General features: G+C 30.8%; 2 protein-coding genes across 2 annotated transcripts in view; both read left to right on the top strand.

Annotated features, from left to right (window-relative positions):
- The window catches only part of Sesn (Sestrin), a 231,895-nt gene that overhangs the window by 60,243 nt on the left and 156,419 nt on the right, over positions 1-15,233 (top strand). The window lies entirely within an intron of this gene.
- LOC146724948 (uncharacterized) lies at positions 5,450-7,561 on the top strand. The gene is made up of 3 exons (XM_085486258.1): positions 5,450-5,516; positions 5,650-6,020; positions 6,825-7,561. Exon 2 carries the CDS (start codon positions 5,676-5,678, stop codon positions 5,970-5,972), a length of 297 nt encoding a protein of 98 aa, XP_085342384.1. The 5' UTR covers positions 5,450-5,516; positions 5,650-5,675; the 3' UTR covers positions 5,973-6,020; positions 6,825-7,561.

The following is a 15,233-nucleotide window of genomic DNA, read 5'->3' as shown; positions in this document are numbered from 1 at the left end:
TTATTGGATAAATGAAAATATGGGTGAATAATAAGTTGTTGTATGATAGGTATTATTTCTATAATTTTTAGTATACTTGTCATTATTAATTTGTCAGGTTTAATTTGTATCGTATATTTTTCTGTCAGTCATAGTAATTGAAACAGATGAAACTAATGCAAGAATATGAAATATTGTAAGGCTTGCATTGTGTCACTAATGGAATCGAACTTTGCTCGTTGGCCCGATATATCAATCACTTACGCATTCACAAACCCTTCATTGTTCAGGCAGCTACGTCGTTTCCGACTTCATTAACATGCTGATTTCTTCACATAATCGTGTCTTCGAAAGTGACACGAAGAGAACTGTCGTCGGTCGATTGTTCTTTTGCGGTGAAGTAAGTTAAACAGAAGAAGATCGGAGCTTAAAGAAAATTCCATTGCTCTCGTTTTATTATTAGCTTGAAGAAAGACGACTGTAAGTTGTACTTTGTGGTACTTAATCTTCATTTGCATTTCTCTTGCTCGGGAGAAGCTCACGACAATGTAGCGATGATGTAGCTCTTCTTTCAAGTCTACTTGCTACAAGCGGCACGCTATCTCCGGATATCGGATAGGATCGTTATAGTTTAACAAATTTCAGCTAATTAAGAGTTCCGTTACGCGCGAAAACTATTCGATAAGCTAAACGATATTTGCGGCGCGCAACTTTCCCGAAATAATTATGCAAGAGTATTAATATTGTAATAAATTGCCTCATATTATGCGGAAGCATGTTGGTATTTACGGTGTTGCGATACACTTTGAATTTATATTGTAATTTATAATTAATATACATCACAGAAAAAAAGAAATCCTTGATTTAAGTATATTTTTATTCTTGAACGCTATTTGATTGATTTAAGCATAGAATGCTCTTTGTAATCACAAATTTTCATTTGCTTTAATAATAAATAAGTTTGTGTAAAGTATCCTTAAAATATATATTCTTGTTTTAAAAATCATTATATGATAAAAACAAACTTATCACATTTGAACTAAAAATTATATATTTTTGAAAGTACCGCTTATATCAATGCTTACTTGTCTCTTGTCTTTGCAATATTTATAAATAAATTTCAGCTTCAACAAGAATATTTTGCACTTTGTTTTAAGGATAAATTATCCTTTATCCAAAATTATTTGGCGCTATTATAAGGATAAAATATACTTGAATCAAAGCATATTTGCATTCTCTCAAGGATACTGTTTTTTCTGTGATGTAATGAACAAAATTATATACGCTGATATTTGATATGTTTGATGGAACAAGTTTGGAATATAGTTGCGTTTTGGAATATTTTTTTGCGAAGGGAGAGGGTTATTCAATGCGCGATAGAACGATTAATTGACAGATTTAATTGAGTTTCGGTACCTGGCCCTGCTATTCTATCAATGGAATTTTAAGTGGAAGTACAAATCTGTGATTGAACAAACGATCGAGAGAAAGAGAGAAATAATTTCACTCGCGGTGAGAGTATGAGAAATCGTGGTATACTGTGTCTCATTCACAGAAAAAACAGTATCCTTGAGAGAATGCAAATATGCCTTGATTCAAGTATATTTTATTCTTATAATAGCGCCAAATATAAATAATTTTGGATAAAGGATAATTTATCCTTAAAACAAAGTGCAAAATATTCTTGGTTTCAAATATATATATATATATAATAATTCATAGTTCAAATGTGACTAAGTTTGTTTTTATCATATGCGATTTTTAAAACAAGAATATATCTTAAAGATAAAATATACTTTACACAAACTTATTATTAAGGCAAATGAAAATTTGTGATTACAAAGAGCATTCTATGCTTAAATTGATCAAATAGCGTTCAAGAATAAAAATATATTGAATCAAGGATTCCTTTTTTTCTGTGTTCACTTCAGGGATACGGAAATTCAAGAGAAAGAGGAAGAAAGGATTCTTTACGCTAAGAATAAGCGACAAAAAAGACTTATATATGCATGTCACTGTCTGAGAATTCTTCCGGACTTCGAACTTTGATTAAAAACTTCCGAGAAAGAGTTAGAATAATTTAAAGTGAAAAGTTTTCGAAAACATTTGAGGAAGATATATATATGGGATGTCTTATCTAAGATGTTACAAGCTTTTTCTTCGATACTGTTAAACAGTGACATTTTTCCTTTGACATTTCAGTATCGACTTACATGACAAGTTGTATTAGATTTCTAGAAAGAAAGAAAATATTGCTTAATGTAGTAAATGAACAAATCCTTTCTTTTTTCACACTTACTGATTGTCCTAGTAATTCTGCATATAACAATATTAAGGTAAAATAAAAAAAAATCAATACGAGATATTTCACAATTTAGTTTGATATCTTGTGGCATAAAATACAACAGCTAATACACCGAGTGCAAAGTGTAGTTGTTTAACTTTTCACGCATAATGAATATTAATGTAGGAGGTGTGAATAAGAGAGATTGAGTTTTTATAAAGCAGGTCATTACTCTGAAAGTTTTTTTGTGTTATTATGAAACGTTCCTAGACGAGTGTTGATTCCAAAGTTCAACATGTAAGAGATCCTTGATCGAATCGTGAACATGATTTATTTCTTTGTTTGTTTACCGTGTGCGTCATTTTTGAAAATAAGATCCTGATTTCATATCTTATATAAAAAGTACACATGTATTTATAAAAAATTATTTTTCAAAAATATTAATTTATTTTAAAATTTAGAATCACGTATTTATCAAGTAACTCGAACATGTAAAAAAAAATAGTAAAACCGAACATTGTCAGGGAATTTTATAAATCTGGAATTGTCAGCGAAAAGTCAGGAAATTTTATTATTTATCTGGATTTTTCACATTTTTCTACATTTGTTTCAATAATTTGCAATTTTTTATTAAATAAATATAAGCCAGCATGCTAATTTGTTGTATTAAAAATCAATTCATCTACAGCGTGTTCGTTAATTTATATTTTCAGCGTCGTGTTATTTGATTTCAATGTGTTTGATAGAGACAAAATTTGATATAATATAAATAAAAAAGATAATTATGTTTGTTCGATTATCATAATGCAGATTGTGATAATTGATTAGAATTTTTGTTTGAACTTTCGAACCTTTTCATTGTCGACAAAAATATCTCAAGAATTTCATGATTTAATTGATTTATCATGCAAATTATATATTTGGAAAAAATAATAGTCAGGGAAAAAATAAATTTCTGGTCTTGGAAAATCTGAAAAAGTCAGGGAATTTTTTTCACTGAGTCTGCTGGACACCCTGATAACATATTATTTATTTTATGAGATGTTAGTAGTAGGAATTTTTTGCATTTTTGTCAGTCTGTATTGCGAACGATAAAATCCCGTAATTAAGGGAAAAAAAGGATCGACGACGAACAAGTACAAAAGTGTGTTTCCCTCAATAATCATAATCTCGCATCCGCTTTCCTGTATGTTTGTCTGCGCCGACGTCGGTCTGTAATTAGGCTGCATTGTCGTCCCCAGCTCTGTTTACCCTCGCATGCAAACGGATTTAATTCGACAAGCTCTAATCATCGACACGGCAAATTGCAGTTTAATTATCTGCACTGCGACGCGCTATTTTAGGACTTTGAGGAAATTGAGTCTCCGATTACAGCTACAGCTGAACGTGCAAGTATAAAAAATTGATCCGTCTGGAAAATGGACGTATATTTGAGAATCGATTTCGTATTAATCTTCAATGTCTGTGTAAATGTCTGATCGATTGCATTGTGGTTTTTTTCCCCCGGTATAAAAATAGCTACGATTTATTGCATTCGGTATCGAAAGGTTCACGATTCTCGACGAATAACAAGGAGATATTTAGTACATCGCCTCGAATTTGCATCTCTATTACGTTTCATGAATCGGAGAAAATTTATCGCGGCGTGCGCGCAATGTTTTTATTATCTCAAGAATTTCACATTATTTTAACTCTCAATGTGCAGAATCGTTTTTCAGTTCATTACAATATTTAGTTAGGAATTGCGCGAATGTGCGGGATAAAAAAACGTGTGCGTTTTTTTTTTTTTTTTTATTGTACAAATAAAAGCTGGATTTGCTACTCTATATTTTTGTTACTCTCCTGTTATTGGTTCAGACGAGTTTTTGCTCTCTTTTCGGTCGTTTTTCGGTTACACTTGCGAGATTGCCTGTAATCGTGAATACGGGTTTGTCAGCGAGGATCGACCTCCCTCGACGAAAAGGAGAGAGAGAGAGAGAGATGGGGGATGGTATTAACAGCTGTTCGCGATCTCACTGCCGGAAGCCGCGGCAGAGTTGCCGAAGTTGCTTCGATTAATTCTCGTTTCTCTGCCGGCAGGAAGCCGATAAATCGCCACCGCTACGTTGACCCGACAAAGTACGAAACCGGTTTCTGTCCGAGGCTATAATGCGTTTTGCAAAACGTGACACGTCGCGAAGATTTAGAAACTCTACAGCAACTACGCCGTGTTTATAATTTAGGAAATTACGTCCGCGCGTAGAAAGAAGGAGGTTTCAAATAACTGTTATCGTAGTATGTATTAAATATATATACATCTAATAATTAAATATATTTGTTGTAATATAAATATATTTAATTAATGTATAAGAAATAAATTTAATGTTATATTTATAAATATATATAATATTTATATTAATAATTAAATATATATAAATTAATATATGATATGAGAATATAGGTACATTAAATATATATGAAATAAAATGTATTTTATATAAATATAATTAATATATATGAGAAGATATTATTAATACACGAGAAAAACAATATGGGAAAATAAATTAAATGTCTATAAATTAATAGATAAAAAACTGTGTATACATATAATAATTAAATATATTTGTTATAATATAAATATATTTAATTAATGTAAGAAATAAATTTAATGTATATTTATAAATATATATAATATTTATATTAATAATTAAATATATATAAATTAATATATGATATGAGAATATAGGTACATTAAATATATCTACTATATATGAAATAAAATATATTTTATATAAATATATTTAATATATATGAGAAGATATTATTAATACACGAGAAAAAATAATATGGGAAAATAAATTAAATATATATAAATTAATAGATAAAAAACTGTGTGTAATGCGTTATAAAACTCCACTGAATAACATTGAGCAGCCTTGAATAATTTCGTGATCCGTCACATGTAATCGTAAAAACGAGGAATACCATATAGAGGAAACAACTTACAATATCCGCGATAGGTAGATGAAAACTTTTCCGACACGTAGAGTCGCCTCTTTGAGAGCCATCGTGTGCGATCGAACCTGATATTAAAGCTACCGCTCGTGTGTTACAGCGCGCAATTCATCGATTTATGCTAGAACTTTCCTTTGCAGGTACAACCAAGGCAAGGTATTCTTGCGTCGAACAACGCCGCTGCAGGGAACAACGACAACGCCTAGCGAAGATATCGCTTTCCTAGAGAGAAGCGCACCGTAGTAACTTTGGGAGCCAAGTAAGTCAACTATCTCCCGGAGTCTCGTCTCTCCTTCTTCCTTCCAATCTCCTATCCCTTGAGAAACCGTATTTCCGCACTCGCGAAGTACTCGACTAGGAGGACTAAGGTTGCGATTTTCGATTCCGATCAGAGGATCTCCTCTTCCCGGAAATAATAATGATGCTGGAGGAGAGACGCCGGACGACGCTGATGCAGGAACCAGGTTGGAAGCTGGAGCGCAAGGGTTCCGGAGCCCAGGTGTTGCGCAAAGACGGCTCTCACTTCAAGAGCAGCACCGCGCGAGTCTGCTTCCGGTGCGACGTCGAGGTCCGCGAGTTCGAGCGCGACGAGGATTACGTCACGGCGGAGAACGCGGAAGTCGAGACGGCCGCGAGTCCGCTGGCGATGTTCTCCAGCTGCATAGCGGCTCTCTGCGTCACCATTCTCCTGCCGTGGCTGCTCATCGGAGGCTAATCGCGTCTCGTCGTCGACAGCACCACGTCGCTTCTGTTATAATCAAAGGTTTGCCACGGTTCCTAAGTATTTTCGAATTTATTTTCAGGGTGTCTAGCCGTCCTCGAAATCTTCTGGAATTTTGTTTCTTCTTTAAAAATCTCCTGGGAATATATTTCAATTTTTTCTAGATTTTTTTTTTTTTTTTTTTTTCCCGTTGCTTCTATATATGTATATTCAGCTGAAAGAGTTAGCAATATTTAATCTCTTACTTTGTAAATAATAGAATATATTTTTTATTTACGGAATCCTAAAATATGTTACGCATAAGTTTTTTTTATACACGGAGAGAATTTTTTCTTAGAATTTATTCTGAAAATTATGATAATTGTTGGATGGAATTTTATAAGAGTTTCTCTGAATAAAAAAATATTAATATTCTATTGCGATAGATATTAATCAGAGAAACTCTTATAAAATTCTTCCAATATCATATTATATAAAATAATATATAATATAATGTAAAAAATATATCGAATATTTGTAACGTATATATTAATTTTCATTAACGTGCAATTACATCTTTATCATACTTTTGGAAAGTCGTGCAAATTTCCTTGAAATGTCCCTTTTCATTTTCAAATTTTACTAGACACTCTGTTTTTGCATATTTAATATTAAAAAAAAATAGAAATGAAAAAATTAAGTAAGAACAAAAAAATAAGAAACAAAAAAAAAATTGTAACCATGCCTTCTCCTGAAAAAAATCCAGCGGATGCCCTAGCCCTATTGTAGACTCTAGGTTGTTCAATCGCTGCTAGAATGTAAGTACTTCGATGCCTCTTCTTCGTTCTATATACTTGTCATACGCAGGTGGTCTCGATAATCACGTGTTCAAGACGCGAGATCTGACAGTTGGTGATCTCGAATCCTTGGATCGAGTGGCTGCAACCGAAGTCCAGTCAAGATTAGACTATGGAGCGAAAATTTCCGAGTATCGCCGATGATGTCATCCGACGAACAACATCTCCGAAATGACCGGGATGGAACGCGGTTGTTGTCTTCGTCCGACCTGTAGATCAGGATGGACGGGATTTTATCGCTATAATATCGCGTAGGATTTGTGATAACACGCGCGTATTTGTGGTATCCGATCGATATGGCGATCCAGAAGTTTGTGTACGCTCTTGTCGATTTTATGGCGTTCTCTGGAAACTCTCTGGAATTTATGGGCCGGGCAATGTTTGCAAAATTCGTACGCGTCGAAGAGATTCCTGATTTAATATGTGATGAACGTAGTTGTATTTATGTAAAATATAGCGATCGGTTAGCTGTAGAAGTGTGTATGTGGCAAATAACAAGAGTGATCGATTGATTTTTTTTTATACCTGCGTATAATAACGGAAGGAGAAGAAGTGTTTGTAAAATATACACGTCGATCTTATAATTGTGTGATAGAAATTTCAACGTGTGATTGTATTTTATGCTAATTGTATATATGTTGTTGTATAAAATAACTTTTATAAATATTTTGTATATACGTTGTAGAAGAGGCGAGATGTGTGATATAAGATGATGAATAAAAAAAGAAAAATACTTCAAATCCGGAAGTATTGACGCGTGATTGATTTCGTTTCAACCTGCACTCGCTACGAGCATCGAGATGCGAGTAATTTACTATCTTCTCCCGTTCCAGAAATCAACGGCTACATCGAATGCTGTTAAGATTTAATGGTCCCATGCGGCAGCTGTGCTGCTGCAGATTTATTCCGGCCACTTTATGGGTCGGAGTTATACAGGGTGTTTCAAAATCTTATCTGCCAATGGCAGATTCCTGAAATTGTTTCGAATTAAAAATCTTAATACCAATATAATAATTTTTTTAATAATTTTGTAAAAATGATTATATTTTACAATTTGAAAAAAAATAGGAAACACCGATATTTAAGAGTATCACAAATCTGTCGTTGCAAAGAACTTTGAATAATTTGACTGATTAACTTTAAAAATTATTATCTTGATATTTCGATATTACAAATTTTATTTTTAAATGACTTAAAAAATCTGCTATTAATAAATATGTGTATCAAATCTAAGACACTCTGTATATCGTTACAAGTTTTAGGTAGAGAGCTCCGAGTAGTAGCACAGATATTCATGACTGTCGATTCGAGAAAGAATCGACAATCTTATTATTGCACGTGTTGTTCAATTTAATTAAAATTAAAGATAAATATTTGATTAAGAAATATAAAATCAACAAAATTTAATAAAATTGATCTGATTCTTATTTAGTGATAAAATTGTCGATTTTCCTCGTAATGTGTTATTTATTTTTTTTATTTTTTAGTGCTAGAATATCACTTTCGAGAAATAAAATCCGACATTGACATTGGGAAACCCTTAAAGTGATTAAATCGTTAGATGGAATAATACCGAGCAAGGTAAAGATTTTTACGTAATCATCAATTTAATATAATTTAAAATATACAGAAGAAATTGGCATGATGTAAACTATTTTTTATAAAATTGTTGTATTATGTTTATTAGATTTACATGTTTTATGTATAAAACTATATCTTGCTAAAAATTATTCTATTGAAAATTTATTTTCTCCCGCGTACTATTGATTGTACATCTTTTTAAAATATGCATCTTCAAACTTTTGTTGAGCAAAGTTTTAAAAATTTATATATAATAATAATGTTATTTTGTAGATATTTTAATAATTTTTATGCACAAAAATTTTTTTATATGAAGAGTGATTAATTGGGTATTGTACTTTTTTCCAATCGTAATTTATAATCGTGTTTATTTTTCAAGAAGAATCTCTGGACTTGTTGATATGTTGGAAAATATGTTACATTGTAACCTTTGTATTTTCTTTTTATTTAAAACATTTTTTATTGTTGTCTCAACATTAATTTGTTTTTATATTAAATTGTATTTGTATCTTTTTTATTATTTTTATTATTTTTGTTTCTAATACATTTTATATTGTCACTTACACGTTAATTTTATTTTGTTATATTTTTTTCTTGAAAGTATGCGAATTTTCTTATATGTTGAAAGAGAAATGATTTTGAAAATTGTTTAATATAATAAATAATTTATTTTCGCTCTAAAATATTCTTTAATCTTTTGTTACTTTTTTCGATATAAATATTTTTTTATCAATGTGGATATTTTGTTCAAATAAAATAAATATTGCATTGTTGCGACATAATAAGTAAAATAGGAACGATATATTTAATTCGACCCAAACTAGCCAAGAAATTTTTATTTTATTTCCACAACGTTTCGACCATCTGTTTTTGGTCCTTTTCAAGTGAAAAATTCTTTGATAAAAGAATGATTGATTTCACTTGAAAAGGACCAAAAACAGATGGTCGAAACGTTGTGGAAATAAAATAAAAATTTCTCGGCTAGTTTGGGTCGAATTAAATATATCGTTTCTATTTTAAATACCACTAGCGACGTTTTAAGTATTCAATTTGATAATAAGTAAAAGTTTTATTTAAAAACTATTCGATAAAATGCTTTTTTTAATCCTCTCATAATCTCTAATCGCCTTTAATCGCCTTAAGACTTTTTAGCTAAATTTTGCATTATTTTTCGCGGATGAGAAAAATGATGTTTTAATTTTACTGTGTAATAAAAAATCGCACATGTTTTATACGTGTATTATTATATCAAAAATAGCAATAATTCAGTAATAATTATTTTTAGACATGCATTTCCACGGAATGTTATAATACTGTCTCTCTTTCTCTCCCATTTCCCTCCGACATGCAACACCGTTGATTAAATATACAAAATCTCGGTGAGCGTTCTCAGTCTTCCGTGAAATTGCACGAAGTGCAGTACCGTTGCAAGTTAAAGAGGTTGGGAGAAGAATCTCTCTAGTATTACTAGCCTTATTCGGCGGAAAATCTTCGTTTCATTAGAATTTTTGTCGCGATATCCTCACGCGAACGAGGAAGCGAGAAAGAGAAATATAGATAGAACGAGCTTTCCGCGCATCCGTAAACTGATGAAAAACTGGCTCCGCCCTTGAGGTTTCAAGACGAAAAAAAAAAAAAAAAAAAAATTTTTTTACCGCACAGACCTCTCGTTTAAATTTATTTCTACTCGCCTCCTGCGAAGCCCTCATCCATCTTTCCGACCCGGTAAAGTAGAACCCCGAGATGCAAGGAAACGTTCCAAGGTTCCCGCTCTCAAGGACGGACATAAACTCGCGCGAACACGCAAGATTACGCGAATAACGAATTTACGGCCTCCGACAAACGGAAGATGCTCGTAGAACGACGCTGATATTATTCTTCATGCGAGTCTGAGTTCCATCACTCGATTCGACTCTGATATAAATCTCGCACCGCGTTTAAGCTTCATCTAATTTTAAATTCTAATGGCAGAGATGACCTTCAGACCGTCATGATTTAATTCCACGCGACTGTAGAAATTGTATTAATAAAAAAAAAAAATTTACATTAGGTTTAAAAAATAATTTGTCTTGATCTAGAAATTATCATTTAATTGGTTGCACATTTAAAAAAAAAATGTGCTTTTTAATGTTAAGAAATAATAACTTGTCTGAAGATGCAACAGATAATCCCGAGATAGTCGCATGATTGCGTTGATTTTATCGTAAAAAATACATTTATTCGATTGCATACGGCGAATAAAATTTATGTTTTTCCTTCCCTTTTTTTTGTCGCGGATGCGCGCGGACAGAGATTGCGTTCAGCAAAATAGCTGTTGTAAATCAAAGTTTATTCGTCGTGTAAATCGCAAACATACGTGGCGAAGTACCGTCATCAAGCGGACGGCAATGCTGTTCAACAAATTGTGCTCGCATATGGGATTCGGGAGCAAATACCCATGTACATGTACGTAATTATGCATGAGACCGGGAGAATGCATAATCAACATCGTACTATATTCGTTTGTGTTTCTAATAAAATTACAAACAAGACACGTCCATTATTTTCTCGTCGCTTGCAGTTGTAATCCGGGAATAATCGCCACATGTCGCAGAAACAAATCAAATACATATCTTTATCTGATCACTCCGTTACATTGATAATGTGTTGCAATGCACTTTGCGCTAGGTAGATTTTTTTACAAATTATTTTCACTCTTTTAATGTTCTTTTTATTTCATTTCGTTGACATAATTGCTTGAGAAAATTAATGCAATTTGACGGAACTCTATAAACAAATTCTGAATTATTCAGCGTTTCAGTTGTTTGATAAGGTCTACAATTATTGATGAAAGTCTGTAAACATGTGGTATTTTAATATTGGATATTTTTTTTTACATTATTTTATCTTTTATCTTCTTGTGAAATATTATCACACACGCTGACAATATTTTTTTCACTCTTATTAGCTAATTTATATTCGCACAAATAAATATTTTTGTAAATCTGACATTATCTTTGCTATTTGATAAATGTTTACCATAAATATTACATTTTATCTTATTATTTTTGAAGATAAAAGTATTGTCACATTTAACTATGTGTTTTTGTCCTGCATTTTTATTTTTATAAAGTATGTGTACACGAATTAAGTGTTTTCTTAAATTTGACGTTATCTCTATATTAGCTTGATAATTTTTATCATGCATATTGCTCTATCGTTTTTGGAGATACAGTACCTATTATTAATTATATCGTCATTTATTCTTTTACTTTTATGAGTTGCTTTATACGTGACTTCATGGCTAAAATATTTTGTTTTTAACTTGAACATTACTTTGTTAGTTTGATAAATTTTATCGCATCAGTAACATTGATATGTATATTCTGTCAAAATTTATATAATATATATTTAATTTTTCGATTTATCTTGTTCACTAATCGTTTTTCATTAGCGTCGACATTCATTTATCTTTCGTCATTTTTTAGTTATTTTTGCTTTAGAGATACATTCTTCATCCAAAAAAATATTTATCATAAACATAAATCAAATTAAAAAAATAATATTGTTTACCAGCAAACATTGTTATTTTATATAAATATTATTAAAATTGTTGAAAATCCTACGTTATTTTTAAAATGTTGCATTTTTAAAAAATTCTGTTATTAAAAATAATTGATACGACGCACGAGTCGGAATTTTATACATTATTTTGAATTGAAATTCTTTGATCGAGAGAAAATTTCTCTGCGATGAAACAGCAATCAATATTAGCTTTATATGTATGCTTAATCACGACTGGATGTGGAAGGAGCGTAAAAAGGCAGTAAATTAAGATGTTTCTAATCGAATTGAATTCGGCAATTCAAATTAAATGCACTTTTCGTCGTGAGCAGCACACTTTGATGCGATTCATCCGAATTAGCAGCACTAATGTCAATACAGAACAAGTAACTTTGATGTGTTGGATTGGATGTAACGTCACATGAGCAATAGGATGATTGAATCCACGAACGAGCAAGCAAACTCGACTGAAAGGCTGGTTCAGACTATTTCAGATATACGGTGCCTCTTATACGAAAATCTCGATATATCAAGACGTTTTTAGAGTCCGAAAATCCATAGCTATTCTGATAATACATGTACGAGAAAGCTAAATCTCGTAAGGTCCATCTCGTCAGAGTTTGCTATCAAGATGTAAGAGAAAGGGACATGAAAGGAGGGTTGCCTCGATAAACTTTGTGATGGGCAGATACAAGAAAACTGCCTTTGCCCGCCTTTGTGTTGTCTTCCTTCAGGGATTTTCCCTCAATATGCTGCGCGATCGAGCGTATTCTGTAAACGTTTATTATATTCAATATACTTAATTTATGAATTATCTTTTCGTCAAAGAAAATAATACTTTGAACATACACTGAAAAAAAATTCTTCACTTGACTAAATCTTTCAACTAAATATTATTTTGTTCGATTTGATATATTATATTTAATTTAAAATGTAATGAATGAAGAAAATAATATTTTGTTGAAAGGTTTAATCAAGTTGACAATTTTTTTCAGTGTACTCGTTAAATATTTGATAATTTGGAAAAATGATAAATACAATATTTGAATTATTATATTCAATATACTTAATTTATGAATTATTTTTTCGTCAAAGAAAATAATACTTTGAACATACACTGAAAAAAAATTCTTCACTTGACTAAATCTTTCAACTAAATATTATTTTGTTCGATTTGATATATTATATTTAATTTAAAATGTTGAATGAAGAAAATAATATTTTGTTGAAAAGTTTAATCAAGTTGACAATTTTTTTCAGTGTACTTGTTAAATATTTGATAATTTGGAAAAATGATAAATACAATATTTGAATTTCGAAAGTATGTATATCAGCATGGTTTGTCACGGAACAGCATCAAATTTAAGAATACATTTAATTCGTGTACACACTTTATGAAAATAAACGTGCGCAGAGAGTCCATAATTAAATGTATAACAATATTTTACTTTTGAAAAGAATAAGGCAAAATGTAATATTTGTGGTAGCAATTTATCAAATTAGAAAAATGTTAAATTTATGAAAATACTTAATTTATGAATATAAATTAGACAGTAAAAATAAAGTGAAAAAAAAACATCTGTAGTGTGTGACAATATTTCATAAAAAATAAAAAACAAAGTAAAAAAGAAAGATTTCAACAATTTTAATGCTATATAATGCTTATAAAGATATCTTGTTTATTTTATTATCCGAAAAGAGTCTTTTCAAGCACTATTTTTAATTTAAATTAATCTTAAGTTGCTTATCGCCGTTAATTATCCTGTGGCTATAAAATATTCAAAATTACACGCGACGTAGTCGCTTTTGTTGTACCTACATCTCGCGAGGATTGTTCTCCAGGAAAACATATTGAGTGATATATATTTTAATAAAATGATTTATTATTATATATATTGCGTATTTAATAATAAATAAATTAACGAACACGTGTTGCCAAGTATTTATGACTTTGATGACTAATTTTATGTAATTTATTTTTTCAGATTTTTCAGAGAAAAATATTACTGGTATGCAAATTAATCCATATAATGTATTTTACTCTTGAATTTATGTATAAGCTAAAATGATAAAAATATACATTATGAATTGCTATAATTTCGACATTTACCGTGCAAGATGAAATGTGAATTGTATCTTTAATCATGTAGCCTATTAATATTGCCTCTTGTTTACAGCATGACAAATTTATCAATAAATTTATCATCAAGCTAAATATCACCCATCGCGATTTAACGTATTAAATGAATAATTCTCGACAGTCGAGAAAATGTATAAAATCATCGGATAGGAATACAGAATCATCGTCGTAGAGGACAATGCGTTAACGAATCCGTGTCTTAATGAAGGCAATTCAATTAGTATGCGCGACAATGGAGGAGATCATTTTGGCGGGAAGAACGAATCTCTTCCCGTATCTGCATCTTCCGCGACTGCTACTCGCATTCTCAGCATTCCGTCGCGCAAAATATGCGCATGCTTTATAGGGCCGATGAAATGTGTGAATTTAATTTCGCGGTGCCGCGGGCGCATAAATATGCATCGCTCCTTCTCCGAGCTGATTTATGCGCGATTACGCATTTACCGGAGCGGATTCCGCTGACCGTCCTCGGTCAGCGATTTCGAAATTGTTCGGTAGAAAGGAGCGAGAAAGAAAGGGATGCGATATAAAAGGACCGCCGAGAAAACTTTAATTGATAGCCGGGGCCCTTCCGATAATCCGATCGATCCATCTTGCTGCATCCGCGCTTCAATAAATTCAAAATCGTGATTATTTTATACTTTATACTGTGAGTTTTTATACTGAGAATTTCAGACATCTCTTTTCGCCCCTTTTTTCAGTAGGAAAGCTGAAACATATATTTTTTTCGTTTTTTTAATTCTTTCTATATATATATTTTTTTATATTATATATTATAAATATTTTATATATTTTTATACATTTTAATATATTACATATTTTAATATTATATATTAAACATTTACATTATATTTATATTATGTAAAGATAATATATAAAATAATATATAATATAATATATAATATATTATATAGTATATAATATAAAATATATATAATATATTGTATATTATTATGTATTAAACATATATTACATGCATACATTATATATTAATCTTTATAATATAAATATAATATATATTTTACATAGTATAAAATATATAATAATATTACATATATATATATAATATAATATACATATAATATTATATATTAAACATTTAACTTATAATTATTATGCTAAATATTTTTTAGCGATTTAATTATTCCAATGCGA

Source organism: Nylanderia fulva, unplaced genomic scaffold (assembly GCF_048542155.1).
Source record: "Nylanderia fulva isolate GAGA-0341 unplaced genomic scaffold, ASM4854215v1 Scaffold11, whole genome shotgun sequence".
In the NCBI taxonomy this organism is placed as follows: domain Eukaryota; kingdom Metazoa; phylum Arthropoda; class Insecta; order Hymenoptera; family Formicidae; genus Nylanderia; species Nylanderia fulva.
This window is presented reverse-complemented; position numbering and strand designations above follow the sequence as displayed.

Excerpts from the sequence above, each read along its gene's own strand:
- LOC146724948 (XM_085486258.1), top strand. The coding sequence starts at position 5,676 with ATGATGCTGGAGGAGAGACGCCGGACGACGCTGATGCAGGAACCAGGT.